Consider the following 23,386-nt stretch of genomic DNA (forward strand, 5'->3'; position numbering starts at 1 on the left):
TGGTGGGGCAGGAAGAGGGGTCCTCAGCACTCCCCAGCTTCAAATAACAGGTTTCCTGGGGTCCTAACATGGAGACACAGTGCAGCACCAAATTCTGCTGGCATAATCTCACTGACCTCCATTGGTGCACCCCAGCCAGGTGTTTGGCCCAATGTCTCTGTTGAAGACAGGGACCTTAAGCAAGGTTCTGAAAACAAGGAGCCACCTAGTTCTCAAGAACAAGCAGGCTGAATTGGAAAGAACATCATTCTGCCCTCCTCTCCCCGCATCTGAAGAGTAGTGCTCTAATGCTTTGGCCTCAGGGAGACATACAGTGGCATCAAGGGTAGCAATGTCACAACACAGACATCACATGGCTGCGCCGCTGTGACACAAATGTCACAACACCTCCAGACACTCTGATGCCCAACAACTGTGACCACCCCCTTCTTCCTTTATTGCTTATTTGCACAATCCCAGGATGTGCCTATTTCCTGCTGCAGGATCATCCTACTAAACATCTATGGAAAGGGGTGGAAAGTTCCTGAGGTAGCTGAGGCACAGAAGAGTGCTAAGGGAAGCATGGAAATGCTTGGGACTACATCCATCCCAGGACTGCCTGAAGGGCTCCATGGCATAAACAAGAAATAGACTAAGCCATCATGGCGAGAACCAGCTACCAACTATCCAAAATATCAGAGGATATGGGCAGGGGGAGCGACATGACAGCATGGTGTGGTGAATTTTAACAGACCTTGGAAATGGTAGATTAGAAAGGGTTGACTGGAGGCATTGTAACACCCTGAATGATTTTTGTGCAGAGCTCTTAACACCCTGCAGTCCATTTGCTTGGTCCCAGGCTCTGCTACAGTCATTGCCTGTAACATCCCCTGGTATCGCTTTCCTTGGGGCCCTTTCTGGGCCTGTTCTGTCCACACGTCCTGAGTCAGGTACCAAAAGGTGACGTTCTGCTCTGCTGAAATCAGCAGAATAAGGATACTCACAAGTTCTCCATCCCGTTCCATGTTGGACAACTTGAGATTTAAAGGCCTCTTAGCTAAATCAACCCCTTCTTCCTAAGCCCAGCATTATACCCCTAAATGAGCCTTTTGCCTACGTCAAGCAGGCAGACAAAGTTAGATCATCACAAGAGAGAGATAATTCTCCTGAATTCACCCTCTTGGTGATTGAGACTGAGGAGTAATCTCACTTAATCGGCTTTAACTGCCCATTTTCTGCCAGGGCTTTGTTTAAACTTCTCCCTCTTTCAACATTCCTCAGAGTCACTGGTATTCAGTTAGCCAAATTAGCCAACAGCCATGCAGCTCTGAGTATTGTAACAATGATCCAGGGGAATCTGGCAGGATCAGAGAAAGGCCAAGGGCTGCAGAGCTGTCCTAGGGGAAGTGCAGCAGAGCTGTTTGGTGGGGAAACCTTCCAATATCTAGAAAACAGCTATTAGCAGTGGATAAAAATAAAGTAACACACATTCTTGCATTCTCTCTCTCTCTGCCCAGCTGAAGAAGAGAATTGATGCTATGGGGAGAGTGCACAGAATTTGAGACAATGGGCATGCTTACATGTTGCCATATGGCAACGTTGCTACGGCACAGTGCTTTAGTACTTCCAAAAGGAAGTATTAAAGCATAGCGAAGCATGGGCTGTTACTGCACTGTGCGCGGGTAGATTTCCCAGCTATGTTGCTGCAACAGTGTGCTATACTGGGGGGAGCATACCACTACAGTGGCATAGCTGGCAATCACGTAGTCTTAGCCTCTCTCTGCCTCAGCTCCCCCTAATTTACAAATGGGGATGATAGCACGCCTGCCACACAGAGGTGCTGTGAGAATAAAGCCATCAACAGCTGTGAGGCATTCATATCCTAGAATGCTGTAGGCTGAAAGAAGTGCCAAAGACAGACTGACCCCAGTGTTCTAACATATCAGTGACTGGCATTGTGTAGTAGAGAGTTTCCCAAACTATGACTGGGAAACCCGGGGAATTTGGTCCAAAAAAAAAGAACCCTATAATTTTTAACACACACATGCACACAAAATAAGGCACTAAATTTAAACAAATCCATACCTTAAGCCCCATATTGATGTGTCCCTTTAAGGTCATCAGATTTTTGTCACCTGAGAGCCACGGTGGCATAGCACAGATTCACACAAACTCACTTGCATGTTGCTGTTGCCTCTTATCAAGGTTTCCAAAAGTGACTGGTGGTCATACATAGCTCCATTCCTTGGTGCTCAATTTGAGACACCTGAAAGAGCCTGATCTTAAAAGGGCTTAATCATGTTCCTTTAAGGCATCAAGTAAAGCCACCCAGAATCACTAATCACTTTGCAAAACCTTGGCCTTTCCTAATAAAGCCATATTAATTAGCATGCATGGCTGGATTTAATCTCTGTCAGATCAAAAGGCTGAATTCACATGGTTTCAGTAGTCCTTGAGCATTTGGTTTCCTGTATGTACTGCAGATTTCACTAGGTTACCTTTTCTTTGATGGCAACATTCGCTGTGGCTCATGCTTAGTGTTGCGGGGCTCGTGTTATAAGTTATGACATGATGTCCTTTATATAGAGTGCCAACACAGATAGAAATTTCAGCTCGATGTTCCCAGTACAATTTCATACAGAGAGGTTGTCTGGGCTGTTTCTGTTGGTCATCCATCTATAGCTCCTCTCTCCCCCTCCTATAAGGCAGGCTTCTTTTGTGAGCCACTTAGCATTGTATTTCTTTTAATCCACTCTTCTTGAAGCAACCCAATCTCCTGTTTTTTTATAGGCACTCTTAAAAGAGCTGCTACTTTAAGAAGCTCTATCCCAGGATCATTTTTCACATCTAACAAGTACACCTGCAATTTCAGGATCATTTGCAGGCTGCTGTTTAAGTCAAATACAGGTGGGACTTCCTGTTCTATTATTTCAAAATCTCCTAAACCCATCTCTCCTTATACAAGCCAGTGTTGCTTTGCTACAGTGGCTCATTTTTTCTCCGTGATGCCAAGCAACATACTGTCACTAATATTTCTGTACATATATATCCTAACTGACGCCACTTCACCCCAGCTCCAGTCCAGAGTCTATTTTGAAATTCACATATTGTTCTAGGGTCCGATTCTTTTTCTAATACCAAACACTAACCTGTGGTTACATCTTGCTTTGGAAATTTGAGAAAACCAGCCAAGAAGTCTGCTTCTGCAGGATCAAGCGTTTATCTCCAGCTGTATATTCTTAAAAAAAAAATTTTGCTTTTGTGTTTCTTTGCACTCCGTGCTCAAAGTGACACGCTTTTGAAATACAGTTGCATTCTGTTGCACTTGGCTGGATACCTCTGTGTTGTGCTGTGACTGCCTCCACATTTACTGCAAGCTCACGCGGCCTTGTATCTTCTCTTCATCCCTTGCCCCACACATGCCTGTTTTTTTGCTGCTTTTTAATATTTGCATTTGGGAAGAGGTTTTCACTCGTGCTGCAGAAATCCATTGCCCTCTGCAAAGTCAGGTCCATTTCTTGCAATAATCTTTCTTGCAGAAATCTTGGTTATCAGTTACAGTACAAACCATTTATTCTCTAATTAGCACATCTGTGCATTATTTAAATTCACATGACTTTCTTAGGTCAGTAACTTAACATTACTGGTTTTGCCTACCAATTAGTTTCTTAGGGCGCTTCCACACGTGACAGGGGTTTAGTCCACAGCGTTTTATCCTATGCCCCCTAAATTGAAACGGTGGATTTTTAATTGCACTGTCCCTGCTGCCTTCTCCCGCCATGCCCAAACACAGCTGCCCTCCTGCCACCTTCCCACACTGCTCATGGGGCAAGCCAGCCTGCTCCAAGGTTGGCCCAGGCATCCTGCCAGCCACAGGAGGTTGCTGAAGGCAGAAGCAGCGAGGGGCCTGACCCATTTTTTCTGTGAAGCCTGCATGCCTCTCCCATGGTTGTCTGCATCGCTGCAATTTGCAATATTGCAAACTAAACTACAATGGGATGTAGTTTAGTTTGCAATGATGTAAACTCATTTTAAACCCCCAAAACTCTTGCACGAGTGTAGCATGATGCCATTAAGTCACACAAAGTGACATTTTAGCCATGTATACATGGTAATGACATCATAGGCGACTGGTAGTGGGTGCACGGGGATGCATGTACCGCCCCTGCCCAGATTCAGGAGGCAGCAGTCATCCATGAAATGGCATCATGTGTACAAGTACCCTTAAGCTAGGGGCAGACATTACACGTAAACTGGTTTAAATGATCAGAAACTGGTTTAAACCTGTAACACATGAACCAGTTTAAAATGGCCAAAACTGGTTTAAGATAAACCTTGTTGAACGTAGTATCAAATCTAACTGATTGAGGTCAAACCAGTTTATGGAACTTCTATTGCAGACCCCCTCCTGGTTCAAGTTAAATCAGAGTGCCCCAGCATCCCAGCATGCTCTGCAGCCCTGGGCTGGGCTGTGCTGTCTGCTCCAGAGAGCAGGGCTGGCCCTGCCCCTCTTCTCTCTAGCCAGAGCAGGGGTGGGGACATGGCCAGACGCCAGCTCAGCATGGCCCCCTGAGGTGAAGGGGGCAGGGTGGGAGTTTATTTCCCCCTCCCTCCCCTCTCTCACTGGGGACTGCAGTCAGGGTTGCCAGCCCCAGCTGCCACCTCCACCACTCGCCCCTGGCCAGGCAGACTCCAGCTGGGGTTCCCTGGGGGGAGAAGGGAGCAAGGGGGGGATAAACCCCCTCCCTGCCCCCTTTGCCTCAGGAGGCCACGCCAGCTGGCATCTGGCCATGCTTCCTCCTCTGCCAGTGGTAGGGGAGGAAGAGACACTGACAGGGGCAGCCCATCCCACTCCCACCCATAGCTCAGCCCCCCACCGGGAAGAGGCTTGTGTTCCCCAAGACACCATGACAGGGGCTACTGCCTCTATCAGGGTCCCCCCCTTCCGCCCTCAGCTGCTCCAGTGGCAGGGGCAGGGACATGGCCAGATGCTGGCCAGCATGACCCCCTGAAACGAAAGTGGCAGGGAGGGGATTTATTCCCCCTCCCTCCCCTCTCCCCCCCAAGGGACCCCAGCCAGGGCGTGCCTGGCCAGGGGCAAGCAGCGGAGGCAGTGGCTGGCAGACCCTGGCTGCAGTTCCCTGGGGGAGAGGGGAGGGAAAAGGAATAAACCCCATCCCTGTCCTCTTTGCCCAAGGGGGCCATGCCAGGCCAGTGTCTAGCCACCCCCCATCCCTGCCACTGGAGTGGCAAGTGGGGAGGAGCCTGACACAGTCTACTCCATCCTGACCTGTCAGACCCTACCTGGGGTCCCCTGGGAGGGGGAGGGGAGGGAGGAGGGAATAAAACTGTTCCCTTCTCCCTTCACTTCAGGGGGCCATGCAAGGCTGGCATCTGTCCACGCCCCACCCTTGCCACTGGAGCTCTGGGGGTGGGGGGGATCCCAGCCAGGCATACCCTGGCTGAGGTCCCCTGTGGGGGAGAGGGTAGGGAGAGGGGAAATAAATCCCCTCGATGCCCCTTTCGCCTTAGGGGGCCATGTCAAGACAGTGACTGGCTGGGGGACAGGGTCTGGCCAGGCACCTTCCCCATCCCCCAAAAGCCTGGCAAGGACTGCTTCCCTCCTCACCCCCCAGGCACACCCTGGCCAGGGTCCTTGCAGGCCAGGGTGGGGGTTTAAACCCCATCCCCAATCACACTCAGGCCTGCTGGGGCCCTGGCCATGGCCCCCCACCCCGCAAGGTCAGCTTCCCTCCAGCCTTCCAGCCACTGCAGAAGGGAAGGGAGAGCTCACTGTAGCACCCCCTGGCTTCTGACCTGAGCCACTGCAGACATATAGCTGTATTTCCGGAATCAAAAGTGAATGTCTGTTCACTTTCTTGCTGGTTCAATCTACACAGACTAGACTAACCTCCAAAGATTGAATCAATTCAGGCTCAGGTTTTTTGAATGTCTGTACTTAGCCTCAGAGAGGAAACACACCTTCTCCAGATACAGAAGGTGGCATTCTTGAATTAAGGTGCTGCATCTGCATTTTTCATCCAGGAAGAGCACACACCAACTGCTGAAACTTCCTGAGCCTGACGAAGGGTTTTGAACCCAAAAGCTTGCTTAATAACTATTCTCCAACTATTTGGGTTGGTCTAATAAAAGATATCAAATTCACCCAAGGAACCTTGTCTGCCTATGTCCCTAGACCAACACGGCTACAACCTAAACCCCTGCTGCATCTGCAGGGCACTTGATGTCTTCTCTGGAATGAACTATGGGTCTGCAGTGCATCTGACCTTTGCCACTTGTAATAGTGTAAAGTATTTCAGGCTCTCTGGTTTCTTTGCCGCCTCAGCTGCTTTCAGAAACATTTGGAAATGCTGCATTCAGTCCCTCCCCCTGCTCTACTGGGCTCTCATCCAAATTTAGGTAGCTTCATTTGCTCCAGCTGTGACAGGAAGGTGAGTTTGTCCATATTTACATATGTAATTGCTTCCAAGGGACTTAAAAGTCCAGGACAAATATTCAGGCAATGCTTGATATCACATCATAATGTGAAATAGAGAAGTCCACAGTCACATGATTACACCATTGGCAGGCTCCAATCTACTGATTGCAATGGATAATGTCAGTATTCGGATCCACCAGCATAGGAAACTGAGGTCCATGGGTTGAAGCAAAGGCCTTCAAGCCAGGAGCTACCATGTTCTAATCTCTCTTGTAGCACCATCACTGACTTTGCACAAAGCCAGTGTCACCAAGTCCTGGAAGTCCTGCTTATTTGAGAGACCTCTTGAAGTCCCAGGTGCTGCAGTCAGGCAATAATGAGACATTTAAAAACAAACAAATTTCTAGTTCTCTTTGGTGAGAACCACTCTCTTGTCATTATCCACTCTGAAATGTTTGCTGAGAAATGGCTTATCCTGAACTCTTCTTTTCCTTCCTGCCTTGTTTTCAAGACAAACTGGTTGAGCTAAACCAACACAGCCAGACAGAACACACTTGAATAACCAGACCAACGCACAGCATTCATAAATTGGGGTAAAAACATGACCCCAGAAGGCTCAAAAATCAGAAGGGAAATAAATAAAGAGAATTATTACTTTAAACATCCCAGCTTGAAGATCACAATCTTATAATTTTCTGGGACCTGACTCATGAATTTTGAATGCTTGTGTTGACAATACCAGCAGGTCTTTTATACTCCCTACTTCACATGTCCCATCTGTTAAATGGAGAGAACAACAACACTGAACTAATTCAGCAGGATACTGCAGGACTTCATGGCTCTATGGTTGTATAGCACTTCAAAGAGGCAGTACAGAATGTATGTGCTAAAAACATTATTAGCATTGTATCCACATCTGCCACCTCTTTGGGATGCAGCATGGTCATTGGAGATGGAGAGGGCAACCCAGGATAAACTGCTCAGGCTTAGAACCTAACCTTTAATCATGGAGCAATACGTCTAAATAATGTGCAATTCTGAAAAACTAAATAAGACAAGCTGGGAGGCTAAATCCCAGCTAATGGGGGACTACTGTCCTCTTTCCTGTACTTCCCAGTAGCAACATCTTAAAGATTCACAAAAGAGAAGTTCTAATTAAAGTCTACTCCATAAAAGAAGAGTCTAGACCAGTAGATGGATCCCAGCAACCACCCCCTTGATGAAAAGGTGCATGTGCTGAGGCAGAGCAGACAGGGAAAAGAGTCATGATAATAAAGTTCACCTGTAAATGGAATTAGAGCATTGTAGAACCACAGACATCAGCCCTGGAAATGGCAGCATACACCACATTTTCCATCTCAGGCCTTTAACGTCAAACAAACAATGATTTGCAACTAGAGAAGGCATGTTGCATAGGCAAAATCAGTGAAAATGGCATGGCTACAAATTGCATGTGTGATATATCAGACTGATGCCCATCTTGTGCCACTCTCCGGAAAGCATTTGGGATTGGGTTTATATTCCTGGTGTATCAGAAAAAAAGTAGATCTGAAAACTGTGACATTGTCACATAGGGTAGAAACTATGCCGACAACTCTAAGAGCTTTCCTGAATTCATTATGATCCTCTTCTCCCTCCAAGACCCACACAGCAAACCGTAAGGAACCAGATACTGACCTCTTCAATCCTGATGAATCATACAGTTTTCCACAAATAGTCCCAGTGGACTCTATTGGGGAGTAAAAGTATCATGCTGCTGTGCTTAAGTAATGTACTGTTCCATTAATAGGGCACAGGCTCACTGGCTTTTCAGGCAGAGCAATGCCAAATGTATTCCAAATAAACACTGCCACAACTACAGTGATGCCTGTGCCTTTCAGCATTCAGTCTTGCTTCCCCTCTCCAGGAAGGGTCCCCTTTAATCCCCCAAGAGCTCTTTTCTACTTTTGTTCCCAGGCCTTCTTCTGTCCTGGTCCAATCAGGGTTTCTCTAGGGTGACTAGAGAGGAGGCTAAATCCCAGCTAATAGCTCTGGCATTGTCATTATTCACTCTGAAGTGTTTGCTGAGAAATGACTTACCCTGAACTATTCTTTTCCTTCCTGCCTTGTTTTCAAGACAGACTGGTTAAGCTAAACCAACAAAGCCATACAGAACACACTCCAACAACCAGACCAATGCACAGCATTCATAAATTATCCAGGCAGCTCCTGATCCTTCACAAATATCTATAACACTCACTAGAACGTTTCCTGCAAGAGACATGGCCTACAGGGAATACAGAGAGGTGGGGCTTAGCAGCAAGTCTGGGAAGAGCTGCCTCACTTGCTCATGGGTTACGACTCACAGGTCCTGTGGAAATGCTATTCTGATGCTGATAAAACACCGCACCATCACGTATGCCTTGCGCACACCCCAAGACTGAGGATTAGACATTGTTTGTTGGTGTGTGCGCTTGCTTCTCTTTATTAGACAGAGACAGTCAAACCACACAGTGTTTGCTGTGGTTTCTGTTCAGTTTTCGATCCTGTATCTGGGCAGAACCCCAAATAGGGCTCTGGGGGAAAGCATTCATCTGTTTCCAAGCAGAGTGAATTCATTGCACACACAGCCTGGGATCAGCTTCCAGCTGGGAGGCTAGCTTAACCCATAGGCTCCAAAGCTTTCCACTGTATATATGTGGCATCTGTGCACGCACACATATGTGTGTATGTATAAACAGGAGCCCTGCAGTGTAGGTGCTGATACAAGCTCTCAAACTGACAAAAAACAAATTAATAAATTCTACTCCTGCCGGTCCCATTCCTCAACCATAATCTCTTCCCTCATGGCAAGTGCCCAACCCTTTGTCCCCTTGGCTTGCTAAAGCTGTTCACGCTCTTTCAGAAATCCCATAGCCTGATATTTATGTGGTCAAATGTGATCGTCTGAAGCAATAAATAACTTTAGTCTAAAATAGAGGGGCACACGCTTCTTCTGTTTCTACACAGACTAAACACCGGTAATTATTCTCCGCAGTAACCTTTCCCAGGCATCAAGGGCTGGTATTTACAGCCGTTTGCAGTGGCACAGGCAGCAGAAGCTGACAGGCAAAGGCTTTGTCTCTGTGTAGAAAGGGGCTGGTTGGAGCCAACGCATGTGGCTGAGAACAGCTAGGCCACTGCATTTCTTCCCAACAGGGGGAGCAGAGCCGCCACACCCACAAACTGGCACTGCTGGGCGCCCCATCACAGAAGAGGGCAATCATCTCCCTGCTACCTGCTTCAGTCGTGGGCGTCTGCCAGTGCTTTCATCCCAGTCACATGACACAGTCCCCAAGGGAGTTGCATCATACCCGTATAATGCCATTATTCTCCAAGTTCAGTGCATGTGTTATTAAAGAAGAGAGGGGAAGAGAACAAGCAAAGAGAAGGTGGTGGGAAGGCTTTGATGGGGAGCATTGAGAAGTGTCAGTTAGCTAATTGCTGGCTCTGCTTGTGGCAGGCAGACACATGCTGTCAGGAACCTGAACTCAGCATACCTTATGTGTGCACCTCTCTTCCTCCCGATCGGCAGATGTTTTGACATGAGCTGCACAGATTTATGGTTGTTGCTGCGCAGCGCTGGCGGGAAGGTGGGCTTGTCCAAAGCAAGCATTTTCCTGCCTCTCTGGGAACTAGAGTACCTGCTAAAGGTATCATCACCCTCATCGGCAACAACGCCTGGTGTTTGAATGTATGCTCTGGGGAGAAGCAAGGCCCCCCTGGAGAACAGATCAAATCCCATGTCTCCTTGCATTAGGGGAAAAGGCTTCTCAGTGCCAGCTGTGTCAGACAACAGCTCACGGTTGATGTGACAAAGATAGCTAGCCTGAAGAGCAGCCATGATCAGGAATGCTGCGTCTATCATGTATTATGATCAAATTCTAGCGAAACCCAGTGAAACTTACAGGTGCAGAATGGAATCAGGGAATAGGTCAGCTGATGGTCTAGAATGGCTTTGGGCATAGCTGGTCATACATCTGATGCCAGGCTGAGGACACCAGTTCAGTCCATCTCATCATGCTCATCCATCAAGGAGAGTCCTTCCATTACATACACATACACACACACACAAAGAGGACATCCTGCCACTTTCCTTACTTCCATTTCATTATTTAAAAAGGAAAAACAAAAATAAGTGTTTGTTGTCTCTATTTCCATTTACAACATTTTGGCTACAGAGAGGACCTGCAGGCAAAGGAGGGGCCAGGAGTGACTGCAGCATTCCCACTTCCTTGGGAGGGTAATGTATCCCCCATGAGATAAGAGCAATTGTACAATGCAATTGTTCTCAAACTAATCTGTGCAGAGTTGGCAGGTCATGCAATGCTGACACTTCCTCCTTGTTTCCAGCTGCTTTCTGCAGAGCTCTAGGGGCTGTTAAAAGCTTGAATGTCTGGGAAAGTAGCTGGAAAGGAGCAGGAAGAGCAGCCTTGATACCCACCCTGGCTGCCACATAAAAGGAGGAGGAAGAACAGGAGCCACCATCAGAGACAGGTGGAAGTCTCCAATTGGCCCCTTTGGTCACTGAGAGAAGTCAGAAATCACCTGAAGGATGGGCATCTCTGATTGGGAAGGAATGTCCAGAGGAAAAAAAAAAAAGAGATACCCAGGCAACAGGTCTTAGAAAAAATGACCCCATGGTAAGATGGAGATTCAAGGAAGAAAGAGCAAACAAAACAAAATCCTTAAATACAAGGAAGTTTCTGAATGCTGGCCTGACATGACCTTAACAGGTAAGTACTTCCTGGGGACCTTATGATGGCCAATCAGAGGTGAAGTAGAAAGGCACCTGTAACTGGGGCCAGTTTGTGGTGGTCCTGCTAAAAAGGGACCTGAGTCGGTGCTGCAGGGCTCAATGGGACTCCCCATAGAGCAGGGGTGCTTAACCCCTAACCCACAGGCCTGGTCTGGCCCTCAGCACCTTGTCATCTGGGCTGTGTGTCTCCCTGTCCCTGGGAAGACCCATGGGCCATAGCCCTGTGTGCTAGATCCAGTGTGCAGGGTGACACAGGTCCTGATCTTGGGGCACTAGGCTGAACTGAAGCAGTACAGGATCCTGGGGCCTGATCCCAGTATGCAGAGGTGGCATGGGACTCTGGGACCCCAATCTCCATACACAAGACTGGATGGAGATGGTACAGGGTCCTGGGACTCCAACTGCAGCATACTGGGCTAGATGAAGGTAGCACAGGGTCCCATAATCCCAATCCTGGCATACAGGGCCACATGGAAGGGTGTGAGGTCCTGGGGCTCCAATTCTGACTTGTGGAGCTAAGTGAGGGCAGCGTAGTCCGGATCTGGGAGTACAAGCCCAACATTGAGATGTAGGGTCTGATCTAGCTCACAGACCAGCCCCATGTCACTCATTTGGCCCACAGGGTCAAAAGGTGGAGCACCACTGCCATACAGCATGGACTCTGACAGTGCAGAACTGCCCTTTCTCTCTGGTGACTAAAACCCATTGGCCAAACAAGAGCTGGTAATAGCCTTTGCACGGGGATGTAAATGCATGTCTAAGTTCCAACAAAAACCAGAAACTTTCATAATTTTTATACACACCTGCTCTGTCATCTATTACTATGGTGATTTAAGACATCACCATGACATACACCCTGATTCCACAGTTCAAGATTAAGAGATTAACCAGGAATGGAGCATCTCTGAAATCCCACCGGTGCTGTGGAGCCGTCAGGAATAAGCACTAGCCCCAGAACTCAACCCAAGCCTGAACCTTAATTAAATGTTTTCTGAGTATGGATGGGCCTGAGCCACAGAGTAAACTTGCTGCCTGGGGCTTTCACAGAGCATAGGGTTATTTAGATTTTGAAGACTGGATTCTTTGGTTTTGAGCTTTGCAAATATTCTGTAAAGTTGTTTCTGGATAGTGGTAATGGTGATGGATGGAGGATGTTGTCTGTGCATAGCTACTCTTCCTGGGTTTGGTGGGTTCACAGTTACCAATGCAGTCCAGTATTCTCTGTTCATGTGGGGGTTCTGCTTTGACAGGAACTGGGGAATGCAGCCTCATGCAATTCAATATCTAGCCTGATATCTAATATGAAGATGTCTGAGAAATCAAGGTAAATTTTGCATGCTTTTTAAAGCCAAATCAACAAGTCTTAGGGATGAAACATCCCAGTTCCCTGTAACTGGGTGACCAGCAGTATTTGGAGCCCATAGACCAGGGCCTGTAAGTCTCCTGAAAGACACTTTGCATGTTGCCTGATTGGGAAAGGCTTCATTAGCTAGTTGTGTTTATTTGCCCATAGTCCAATTCCAAAGGCTGGCCTCCCCTAGTCCATCATTCCCAATGGACACCTGTCCATTGGGCTCAGGAAGAGCTCACAAAGGCAGCTCTCCTAAAAGCACTAGGAGACCTGCTTGAAATAGTGGCCACAGGGTTAGAGCCCACTTTCTGAGAGGACAGAACTGGACAAAATCCTAAGTGGGCAGGAAACACAGCAGGTTGAAGTCCCATGGGGTCATACAGATGGCCAGCTTTCAGACCAGGAGGAGACAAGAAAGGACAGGGCATTAGAGGCAAGCAAAAGAAGCACTTGCCATACACAGAGAGGAAGTCATGAATGTGAGAATCAAACTGCCAAAGGCAGCGAGAGACACTGCAAATGTAAACGCATTTAAAAAAAAGAGCGAGGCCCTGAGAAGAAAACAAGATTACAGAGTGTGAAAGCTAGTGAGGCAGGCAGGGGGATGGAGGTGGGCTGCAGCCCCAAATGTTCCCAGCCCCAGTATTCTGAGGTGAACAATAGGCTCAGAGACAGAGAGGTGTATTTCCTACCCAGATCAAGCAGAGTGTAGGAGGAGCATGTGTATCTGATCTATACATTAGCTCACTCCCTCACATGTGTGCGTGTGTGAGAGACAGAGAGAGAATATGTGAGCACAGGAGATGAGCGTACATGCGCACGTGTGAACAGGAGATGAGAATGACTAAGACAATCAGCCCATCTGGCCCTTCACCTCCTATTGCTGGACATTTCATGGGATATAACTGAATGGCAACCTAATGGATAACCGCTGTTTAAATGCTTCAGAGGTAAGGGGAATTACACCAGAAGCGTTCTGTGGAAGACAATCTCCTTGGCAGCATGTCTAGGTATCCATGGGCAGCAGTCACTGGAGAGAAGTTTCTACTCTCATTTCTAAACTAAGAAATGTTAATCTTTAATTCCACAACACAGTTCTGCCACTCCTCTCCAGGGCAGAGAATGCCAGACACAAGCCATCTTCTTTAGCAGGAGGAAGACCAAAGTCCCCTGGTGGATCTGCCTATTTTTCTAAACTGTCCCCCTGGTTTCCTAGTTGTTTAAGTGTCACTCACTGATCCCTTTTGGCTTGCTGAGCTATTCATGCCCCCTAAGAAGAGCCCAGGGTGAAGACAATGGTAAAGGTGAGGCAAGCAGAACTTTGTCTTTTGCTGTCCTATGATTAGATTAGTGACTCTGCTCACATAAGTAAACATTCACATGAAGAACTTTTTGGCACATCATCCAAGCCACAAACTGCAAACTGCATCCTGCTCTCCGTTCAGTGTAGCTGGTCACTCACAGATCTCCCTGTGAGAGATGCCAAGCTACACATCACTGTATGTTCCAGACACTGCAGGACATTAAGGGTGTGGCACCATTGAAGACAATAGACATTACACTGGGGATGGATTTGACCACACATCCCCGCCTGTACAAATTGCCCTCTTCTCATGGTCTCTATCCCGTTCCCTGTCCCATCTCAGCCCCACAACACACATGGGTCCCTGTGCCATTTAGGACACTGCCAGGATACAGAACAACAATCCTAGCTCCTTTGCAAACAAAAGTAAAAACCACAACACTCAAGAAACTTCATCCATGAATCCAAAACCAGCCATGTGGCATGAAAACCCTCTGTGCCATCAACACACAACCCTCTCATATAGTTTCAAACAAAGCAACATGCAGAAATGCATGTATCATCCCTCTCTGAGGAGACTTCATGTATTACTGAGCTGCAGCCATTTCAGAGCTCAGCAGATCACGTCTACAGTCCTAGGGTGGCATGTTAATGTCTGGTGAAGTTTTGCATAGGGGTGACTTGGACATCTCTTCCACTTACACTGGGAAAAAGAGTGCCCTGGAGCATGCTCATGGTGCACTGGTTGCAAACAGGAGTGTGTGAGCAATGTGGAGAGAGCTGATCTTTTCCACCTTTTCAGAAGCCAAGCCCTTGGCAGGCCTGCGGCACTTAACCTGTCCATGACATAACACAAATCCAGCTCAGGGATAAGGGCAAGGTGTCACATGTTCCTCTAAATAATTAGATTTCCCTCCTTTCCAGGGTTCTCAGATGTGCATTAGATACCAGGGCAGAGCCCAGGCTGTAGACATAAAGTAGATACCTGTCCTCCCTCAGCACTTTCTATCCAGCTGTTAAGTAGCAGCTTCATCTCCATCATTAGCTCCAATGGAAGACCCTGGAGCAGTGACTTCCCCACACCTGCATGCTTTGTTCAGAAAATGGGCCCCATCTCTGCTTCCTTGCCCCATGGAGTGCCAGAGATCCCCAATGTACCACTGCAGGCCTTACTCACATTGTACAGCACTGTGGTCCACCCTTCCATGGTAATGCACTGGAAGACGGTCAACACAGCAAAGAGGATGTTGTCAAACTGAGTGATCCCATCGTTGGGACCAATCCACTCCTTACATTCATAACCCGGGGGGCACCCCTGCACTCCACAGGGATGAGGAGGGTCCAGCTCTTCTAGTTCACCTGCAATCACAGAAATAAAGGAGGCACTGAGGTGAGGTAGACAGGCACAAGCTCCAATATCCAAAGGAAGGTTAGGGGGGAATTGCCTCCTGCTGCAGTGATGCTCTCCTGTGCAACGGTTACTTAGGTTCTCTGGAATTTGCATAACCTGCAATGCCCTGATGTTCCAGCCCAACCAGGGTTTATTGCTTTCTCTTGCTGACCCCAGTACTCTGTCAATGCATCTCATTCTCAGCCTGAAGCCCTCCCAGTGAATGCTGCCCCAGAGTGCAAATGACACACTCAGTACACCTCATTCTTGACCTGCAACAAAGCCCAATTTCCTGGGTTTGTCTCCTCCTGAGCAGGGATGGCCAGTTATGTTGAAGCACATCCACCTCTCATTCAACTTCTCTTTCTGCCTGACTCTCCTTGGACTGGAAGCTTCCCGCTCCTTTCCTGCCTGTCTGGAAACTATCCAGCACATGGCGGGCACCTTCATTAACAGACAATAATTTTCTAAAAAGGTGGCAGCATTTCTTCTCTGTACTGAAATGTTACCAGCTCTGGCTACTTAGATGCAAGACCTGTGATATATGGGGTGTTCCTCTGAGGACAATGAGGATCTCATCTTTTATTTGTTAACAGAACAGGCTTCTGGTCCTTCTGGTTCTCAAGAGTGCATCCAAAAGACCCAAAAGGAAATGCAAAGGCAGACCTCACTTCCATTAGTATTTTAAGTCTCATGACCTTAAACTGATTTTTGCAGGCTAAATCCCGATTTATGGTTGGCTCTACTGAGCCTGAGAAACAGGAACCCTCCTCTTTTTAAATGAGATCAACTTCTATTAGATGCCAGAAGATAACTACCCCCGGTTTCTGGCATCTACCTTTTTTGTTTTTTGATTGATTGATGGATTTATTGATAAAGAATGCTCAGATTGTCAGTTACTGGGGCTTGGAGAGCATGAATATCTGTCAAAGTCTTTGGGCCCCTTGAAAGCTAGGAGTCTACAAAATGTAGCTCCCCAGGAAGAACAAAAGATCCAGAGGTTTTATGCCCTAGAAACAATCCTCTGGGGGCTATACAAGGGATGCTCAGAGCTCAGTAGGTAGAAAGCATAGAACTGAGTACAAAAGAATAATTTGAATGGCATTGCTCTTATCTGAGTTTCATTCTGTTAAATAATGCCAGCCCAGAGAAACAGAACTAGAAGCGACTTATTAGAGTCTGTATTTACTCCTCTGCCTGCTAAATCCATTCACTGTCTAAGAGGGAGGTTATCCCTGGTTGAAATCGCTAATAAATCAATCCATCTCTCCATCTCCATAAGAAAGCTGGTCAGAAAATAGGAAATGATTCCATGAAAATGTCCCCATTTTCCCAGTGCTCCTGGCACCCTCCCCAATTGACAACAAAGTCCATGAAGAAAATGACAGAGTTTAACATTCAGTAGAGAAGAAAAGCCAGTTGATGAACCCTAAGCTCCAGATGTGTTGCACCTCTGTCTAGGATACATCAGAGATGACAAGAAGAAAGCTGTAAGACAGATGGCCTTAGGTTTCAGCCAGTACTGCTGTGAAGTGGCATTTCTCTATACTGTGTCCTTCAGGAACAGTGGTTCAGGATTTTCTCAGTCATTGGCTTTATAAAATGACAGCTGTGTTGATGTCTACAGTGTCAGTGTTAATGCACAAACATCAACCCACTGCACTACTTATGTCAAGTACGACAACCTGAACCAGAAAGGCTGGGGTTCCCAAAGTGGGCTCATCATATTCACCTAGCTCCATATGAAGACAAACAAGCCCTTTTATCCTCAACTCGTCCTGCTGTACCTTACTTGCATGATATAAAGAACAGCACAAAAAAGGAGAAAGAAGACTACTTCCCTACCTGAATTATTTGCGTAGCAAGCCCGGTGCAGCTTCCCACTGTAGAACTCCAGGCCAATGATGGCAAACATCAGAATAGCAAAAAAGAGCAGCAAGCCTATCTGGAGAAGAGGTACCATGGCCTTCATGATGGACTTCAACACGATCTGTAAACCTAAATGAGAGGAAAGAGAACACAGCTCATGGACAGTCCCCACCACCAGGCCTAACAAACGACTATAGTCCTTCTTCCCTCAAGAGGGTCTCTTAGCAAGAACAGGATGAACCTTAGAGATGACAAAGGATCAACATCCACCCAAACACATGAAGACACAGGCCAAAGCACACAGTGAAGGAGTCCTTGACAAAAAGTCTGAAATTTGAACAGAGCTTTCTCTCAGCCATCATTCTCTAACTGCAGAGATCCACCATCGGGGCAGAGAGGAAAGCTGTACCCTTAGGGAAGCAGCATAGTCCATGGAAAGCGCACCAGATGTAGGAGATCTCGGTTCTGTGTCTGGCTTCACCGCCAACTTGTTCATCACCATGGACAAGTCATCTCACTGGGTTTTGTCTTTAGTTTCCCCTCACCCTTTGACTGTTTAGTCTATTCAGATTGAAAACTCCTCGGGACAGGCAGTCTCTTACCAGGCATCATGCAGAACATTGTACCATGGGGCCCTGATCTGAGCTAGGGGCTTGAAAAGCTACCATGATAAAATAACAGCACCCTCTCCTCTGTGTTTTAGGACTGTGTGGAAATTGCAAGGTGAGCAGGTGGGACCACATTTCGAAGGCTCGGAGCAGCAGATGCAAAATTGCTCTGTATCCACTTCACAAGCAATAACATATGCTTACACACCCATGAACATTTTAGGCACAAAAAAAATCAAGGCAGTGCATATATAGCTCCATGCCTCCATGCAAAATTATTTAGTTTGTGCATCCAAAGGCAGGCCTGTGTGCACACCCAGGAGCTAGGTGCACAACCTATGTAATACATGTCTTGTCTGATAACTTTCATGGTTTTTGCTCTCCAAACATGCTGTGCAGATACTTACTTTGGATAATGATGTACGAAAAGCTATTGGGAGCACAAGCAGTTTTTCTAAGTAACTTGACAGAGGAGGACAGTTCTTAAGAATTTTCCCCATCTGAACTTCATGGTGCAAGAGAGGCACTGATAGGTGGGGCAGGACTGATGTGGGCACAGTAGTACAGTGTATGCTTTCTTTATACAACTCAGCCTCAGCACTTCACTCCTGACCTAATCTTTCAATTAGGGCATTTCCAGAGCTGGGACTAAGCCACATTGCGACTGCTTGCTTGATGCCTAATTATTTTTTAAAGAGTGGATTTACTACTGGTGTGAAATGTCAGGCAGAGATAGGACACATCGGGAACATGAAGGGCAAGCTCTTTTATCTATTGTTTCTTTGCAAAGAGGCCCTCACCTGGCTACTCTGGGAGCATCACCTAGGCCAGTAAGATAGGGAGTTCTGTCTCAATCCAGAGGACGGCTTCTGTAACATGGACACTGTGCACTAGAAATCAGACAGCAGCCACAGACTCCTCTCCCAGAGACCACCAAACAGTGGTCAGACAGTAAATGATTTGGGAGTCACACCCTGGAGACAGAAGGCTCCATATGCTATGACCAAATCCCAGTGACCACTAAGCCAAAGGACATGATGTCCTCTTGGGATACCCTGCTGGTGAACAAATTTCATCCTCCCCTCTGGTCTCTCTCCAGAATGAAAAGGCTTATGCACTCCTTCACCCACAGTCCCAGCATGACCCAGTCTACCAATTTACTGGTTCATGCAAAATGCTGTATACTGGGTGTCCGGAAGAAGAAGGGATTAAGAGTAGCAAGTAGACCGACTTCTTTATATATCCCCATCATGTAGATGAAAGTGAAAATGAAATCTCCCCAGAAAAAACTTCAGGCCCGGAAGGATCCAACCACCCATTGCCTTCTGCATGGCAGCTGAACAAAAATCTCTGGGTTCAGTCAGTTCTTAAGATTTCCAACCTTGATCCACCAGAGAATAATTGGCCCTTCCACTGGCTGTGAAGGAGGAAAAACCATCAATGGCCTGCAAAATCTTTTCACCCAAGAGTTAGTCATGCTTCCTCCTGGGTTACCAAAGGGGCCTGTGAGATCAGCGAAAAGGGAGAGCTGAGTTCCTTCTTCCTGGAAAACACTAAATTCTGGTCTCCTTGGCTAGGGACAGAAGTTACACATAAATGGGTTTAAGTCATCAGATACTGGTTTAAACCTCTAACAGAACAGAAGATCAGTGCACATAAACCAGTTTCAAAATGGCAGAAACTGGTTTAAGATACTCTTGGTTGAATGTAGTATCAGACTTAACTGATTTGAGTCAAACTGTTTTATGAAATTTCTGTCCCAGAGCCCTTCCTGGTTCAAGTTAAATCAGAGTCCCCCAGCATCCCAGCATGCTTTCCATCCCTGGGCTGGGCTGTGCTGTCTCTTCCAGCAGAGAAGGGTTTGGCTGCGGGGAAGGGGGGAGGCAGGACTGCCTCCCCAGGCAAATCCCAGCTGGGGTCTGGGGTCTGGGGCCAGGGAGGGAGTTAAACACCCCTTCCCCCGAGTACAGAGCTTCCCTGCTGCCTAACTTACTGAAACTTACTGCTGGATGCAACTGTGGACTACAAATCCCAGAGGCACTTGGAAGCAGGAAGAAGAAGTGATGAGCAACCCTGCAGAGTCTTGCTGCTGTAATTGTGGACTGCAAATCCCAGAAACCTCAGGAGCAGCAGGAAGAGGAAGCGAACACACAGTCCATGCTGGCTACACGCCAGAGAGCCATGCTCTAGCACCCCCCAGCTTCAGGCCTGAGCCACTGCAGGCATGTGACTGCATCTTCTCAATCAAAAGTAAATGTGTCCAGTTGTTTCTCAGTTTAATCTCTGCATCTTAGACTAATCTGCAAAGACTAAATCAATTCAGCCTCCGGCTTTTAGACTGTCTGTACTTAGCCCTTGAAGTCAGTGGATTTTCACCAGTGACTTCAATGTGGCTATGACTTCACTCTCTCCATCCCGAGTGATCATATAAGGGTTTTTCCAAGCCTGAAAGGCACAAAGAATGAACATAAATAGACCTGGCAAGGGACGAGGAGATGAGACTTACTGGGAATGCCTGAGACGAGCTTCAGAGGTCTGAGCACACGCACTGCCCGCAGCGTCCTCAGATCCACGTGTGTGTTGAAGTGGGTTCCAGCTGTGGCAAGGATGCTGCAGCCAAATCATAAGAAAGCAGAGTCACTATTTATAGAGCCTTGGCAGTGCAAACATTACTTGAAGAGGGAGGCGGAATGGCTCGGCCATCACCATCGAGGCACCTGACAGCCTGAATTGGTGCACCTTGCCCTCCAGTGAGTCAGCTCTGTGTGCTCAGTCTAAACATAGCAGTGTTTGCCGAAAGATAAAGATAATAATTAAAATCAACACACTGGGGCCAGGATCTGCATTCCCAGCCTGAGCTCAGCGAGATCCACCCAGCACTGCACTGAGCCATCGAGTTGCAGGCTCAGCCTTTGGCCTGGATCCTCAGAACTGGTTCTTTGACATAAGGGCAAGTCAGGTGTAGGTGCTATACAATTGTACAGCTTTCTGATCACAGAGCTGCTAAGCATCAGTTCAGACCCAACACACAATTTAAAGCAGCTTCAAGGCTGCACTAGGTTTTGCCCGGTGGTAACACCCATCCCTCACATTGGCACTGGTAGACCAGCCTTTAATGGCCGCATAAGCCAGAATCAGGCATCCTGTCAACCCCCTCATCAGCACAGGGTATGCAGTACACCACAGTGCCATGCAGAGGAGCTGAGCTAGCTCTGAGTGAGAAGCAGTGTACTTTAGCCCAAGCAAAGCAGTATGCTAAGGCACTGAATTAGCTAGATCCAGTATCTCTATATGGCACTGCACTGTGCCATGTAGACATGCCCTCAGCCTCAGCACATGGTGGAATACACCCAGCAGCAGCAAGTAAGCCTGAATCAACCAAGCTTTACAGCTTACATTGCCATTTACATCTGTGCATGGCTCTGACTGCAAAGGGCTCCCAGATAAGAAAGGAAGTGTTTTATACCCTGTTGTCTCCGGTGTAAGCCACTCTGGTGCCAGGCAAGGGGAGAGGCAGACTCCAACATCCATGCAGAGTAGCATGAACCATTAGGAGCTCCCTGTAATTATATCCTGAGTTTTTAAGACTGTTGGGATGGTGCTCTTCAGAACTGTTACTTTTCTTATGGGATCAATTTAATCTCCCTCCAGGGCACTATCAATCTGGAGCAGAGACAGCACTCAGAAGATCAGCGTCTTTCCCCAGGTAGTTACTGACACAACTCAGGATTAATACTCTTCAAGCTAAAGTTAACATGTCTCTTGAACCTGTCAGTGTCACAGCACAGCTGGACAATGGTGGACTTGGGGACTGAACAGTAAGCAGCAACCATGATGGGAAGAGAAACAAACAATGGGGTATACTTCTGTAAGGAGGCCACATAGCCCTGTGTCCTGAGGGGTGTTAAATAGAGTGCATGTGCTCAGCCCGTCTCCAGGAAGGGTACAGATGGTGCCACCTTGCTGGAATGTAGATGCTACATGTCACAGCAGGAAACTGAGCATCAGATACTGATTAAACTTGTACAGAAAGGCCAGATTAGGAGTCAGGGAGTGAGGACCTTCCCTTGGGCAGCCCACATAAGCGTCATACACAATACCAGAACTGCTCAGGCCTTGCTGTTTTCAGGGTGTGAGTCACCTACTGGCAGAGGGCAGGGACAGCTGGAGGTACATACAGGCTGCTTGCTCCACCAAGAGCAGCTCTCTCCCCACAGCTGTGCCTGTACCCCATGATCTGGCCCTGCAAATGGAAGGATTTGCTTTAATCAAGGAGCATGATATGGGAGCTTCCAGGCTGCAGCCTGGTCCACACTAACACAGAACCCCATGTCCCACCATGTTCCAAGTGATGCGACTTTACTGTGAGCATACAACCTAAAGGAGCTGAAGTGATCTTACTCTCTTCAAACAAGCCAGAATTACCAACTCACAAACATACCATAACTCTCAGAACAGGTAGTGTTCTTCTTAAAGCCCCAGCTCTTGGACTCATGTGACAAACTCCTCCATGACTGTTTCAGGTTGGACATAAGGAAGAACTTCTTTACAGTCCGAGCCCCCAAGGTTTGGAATTGAACCGCCTCCGGTGGCAGTCTAACACCTACTTTGAACACCTTCAAGAGAAATATGGATGTTTATCTTGCTGGGATCCTATGATCCCTGCTGACTTCCTGCCCCTGGGGCAGGGGGCTGGACTCGACCTTCTGAGGTCACTTCCAGCCCTAATGTCTATGAAATATAAAATCTATGATTACATCCAGACTTCAGGCTTCATTCAATAAGGATGTAAATGTTGAGCCTTTGGGCTCATAGAGAAGAGCTCAGAAACTAGAAGGCAATGGGAATTCCCAACGAGACATTTATAAAATGTCACTATTGTTAGGCTAATCTCATGATTTTTGGCTGGGGGCCTGAGTTTCAGTTCCTGAATGCTTGGCATTGATAATACGGCAAGGCACACACTGAACTGTCCTACCACAGGCTTACAGAGGAAACTAGTAATCCCCAGCTTTCCAACCTGAGCTCATGTGCACTACTTCTGCCTTCCAAAATCTTTCCTCACCAGCACAGTGGGATGGGTGCATGGATCCAAGGTAATAAGTGATAAGCAGGACAGAGAATAAAAAGGAACCTAGACTTGCATTAGTGAGAGGATCACTGTGTGGTCAACAAGTTACTGTTGCCAGAGAAGAAGCATGCATCATGTTGCCATTTCCACCCCTACCCAACCTGTGCTTTTCACTGCCCAGTCTTGAGAATAACAGGCCAGATTCACAAGAGTCTGAGATATCTGCTCACCCAACACAGAGTGCCAGGACTTGTGCTTCATCATATGCCCATGAAGGGGTGGATCTGGTAGGTTCAGTGGTGCCCCTACCACCTACACACACCCCTTCCACACTAGGTCACATGCTGACAGCTCCAGTTCTCTGGGGACCCAGACTCCTGAGTCACCTACAGAGTCCAAGGAGGGCTGGAGTGTGGTGCCACTTGGGACACCCAAGGGAACCAGGTGAGGAAGGGGGCACTCATTCAATGACACTGCTCTCTCAGGCTGACTGAAGACAGGGGAAGCTCCACAAGCACTCCTGGCTCACTCAAGCTTGGGGCTGCCAGAAGTGGCTGTGCAGGATGCTGGACTCCACAGAAGCAGGCAGGTCTCTACTC

The 23,386-nt window shown here is 47.5% G+C and overlaps 1 protein-coding gene across 1 annotated transcript in view; it reads right to left on the minus strand.

The window, feature by feature from the left end:
• Positions 1 to 23,386, minus strand: part of CACNA1E (calcium voltage-gated channel subunit alpha1 E) — a 275,570-nt gene that overhangs the window by 147,094 nt on the left and 105,090 nt on the right. The window contains 3 exon segments of the mRNA XM_025206160.1: positions 15,027 to 15,208; positions 17,085 to 17,237; positions 20,223 to 20,326. Of these exon segments, the coding sequence (XP_025061945.1) occupies positions 15,027 to 15,208; positions 17,085 to 17,237; positions 20,223 to 20,326 (439 nt within the window).

Source organism: Alligator sinensis, unplaced genomic scaffold (assembly GCF_000455745.1).
Source record: "Alligator sinensis unplaced genomic scaffold, ASM45574v1 scaffold471_2, whole genome shotgun sequence".
NCBI lineage: Eukaryota > Metazoa > Chordata > Crocodylia > Alligatoridae > Alligator > Alligator sinensis.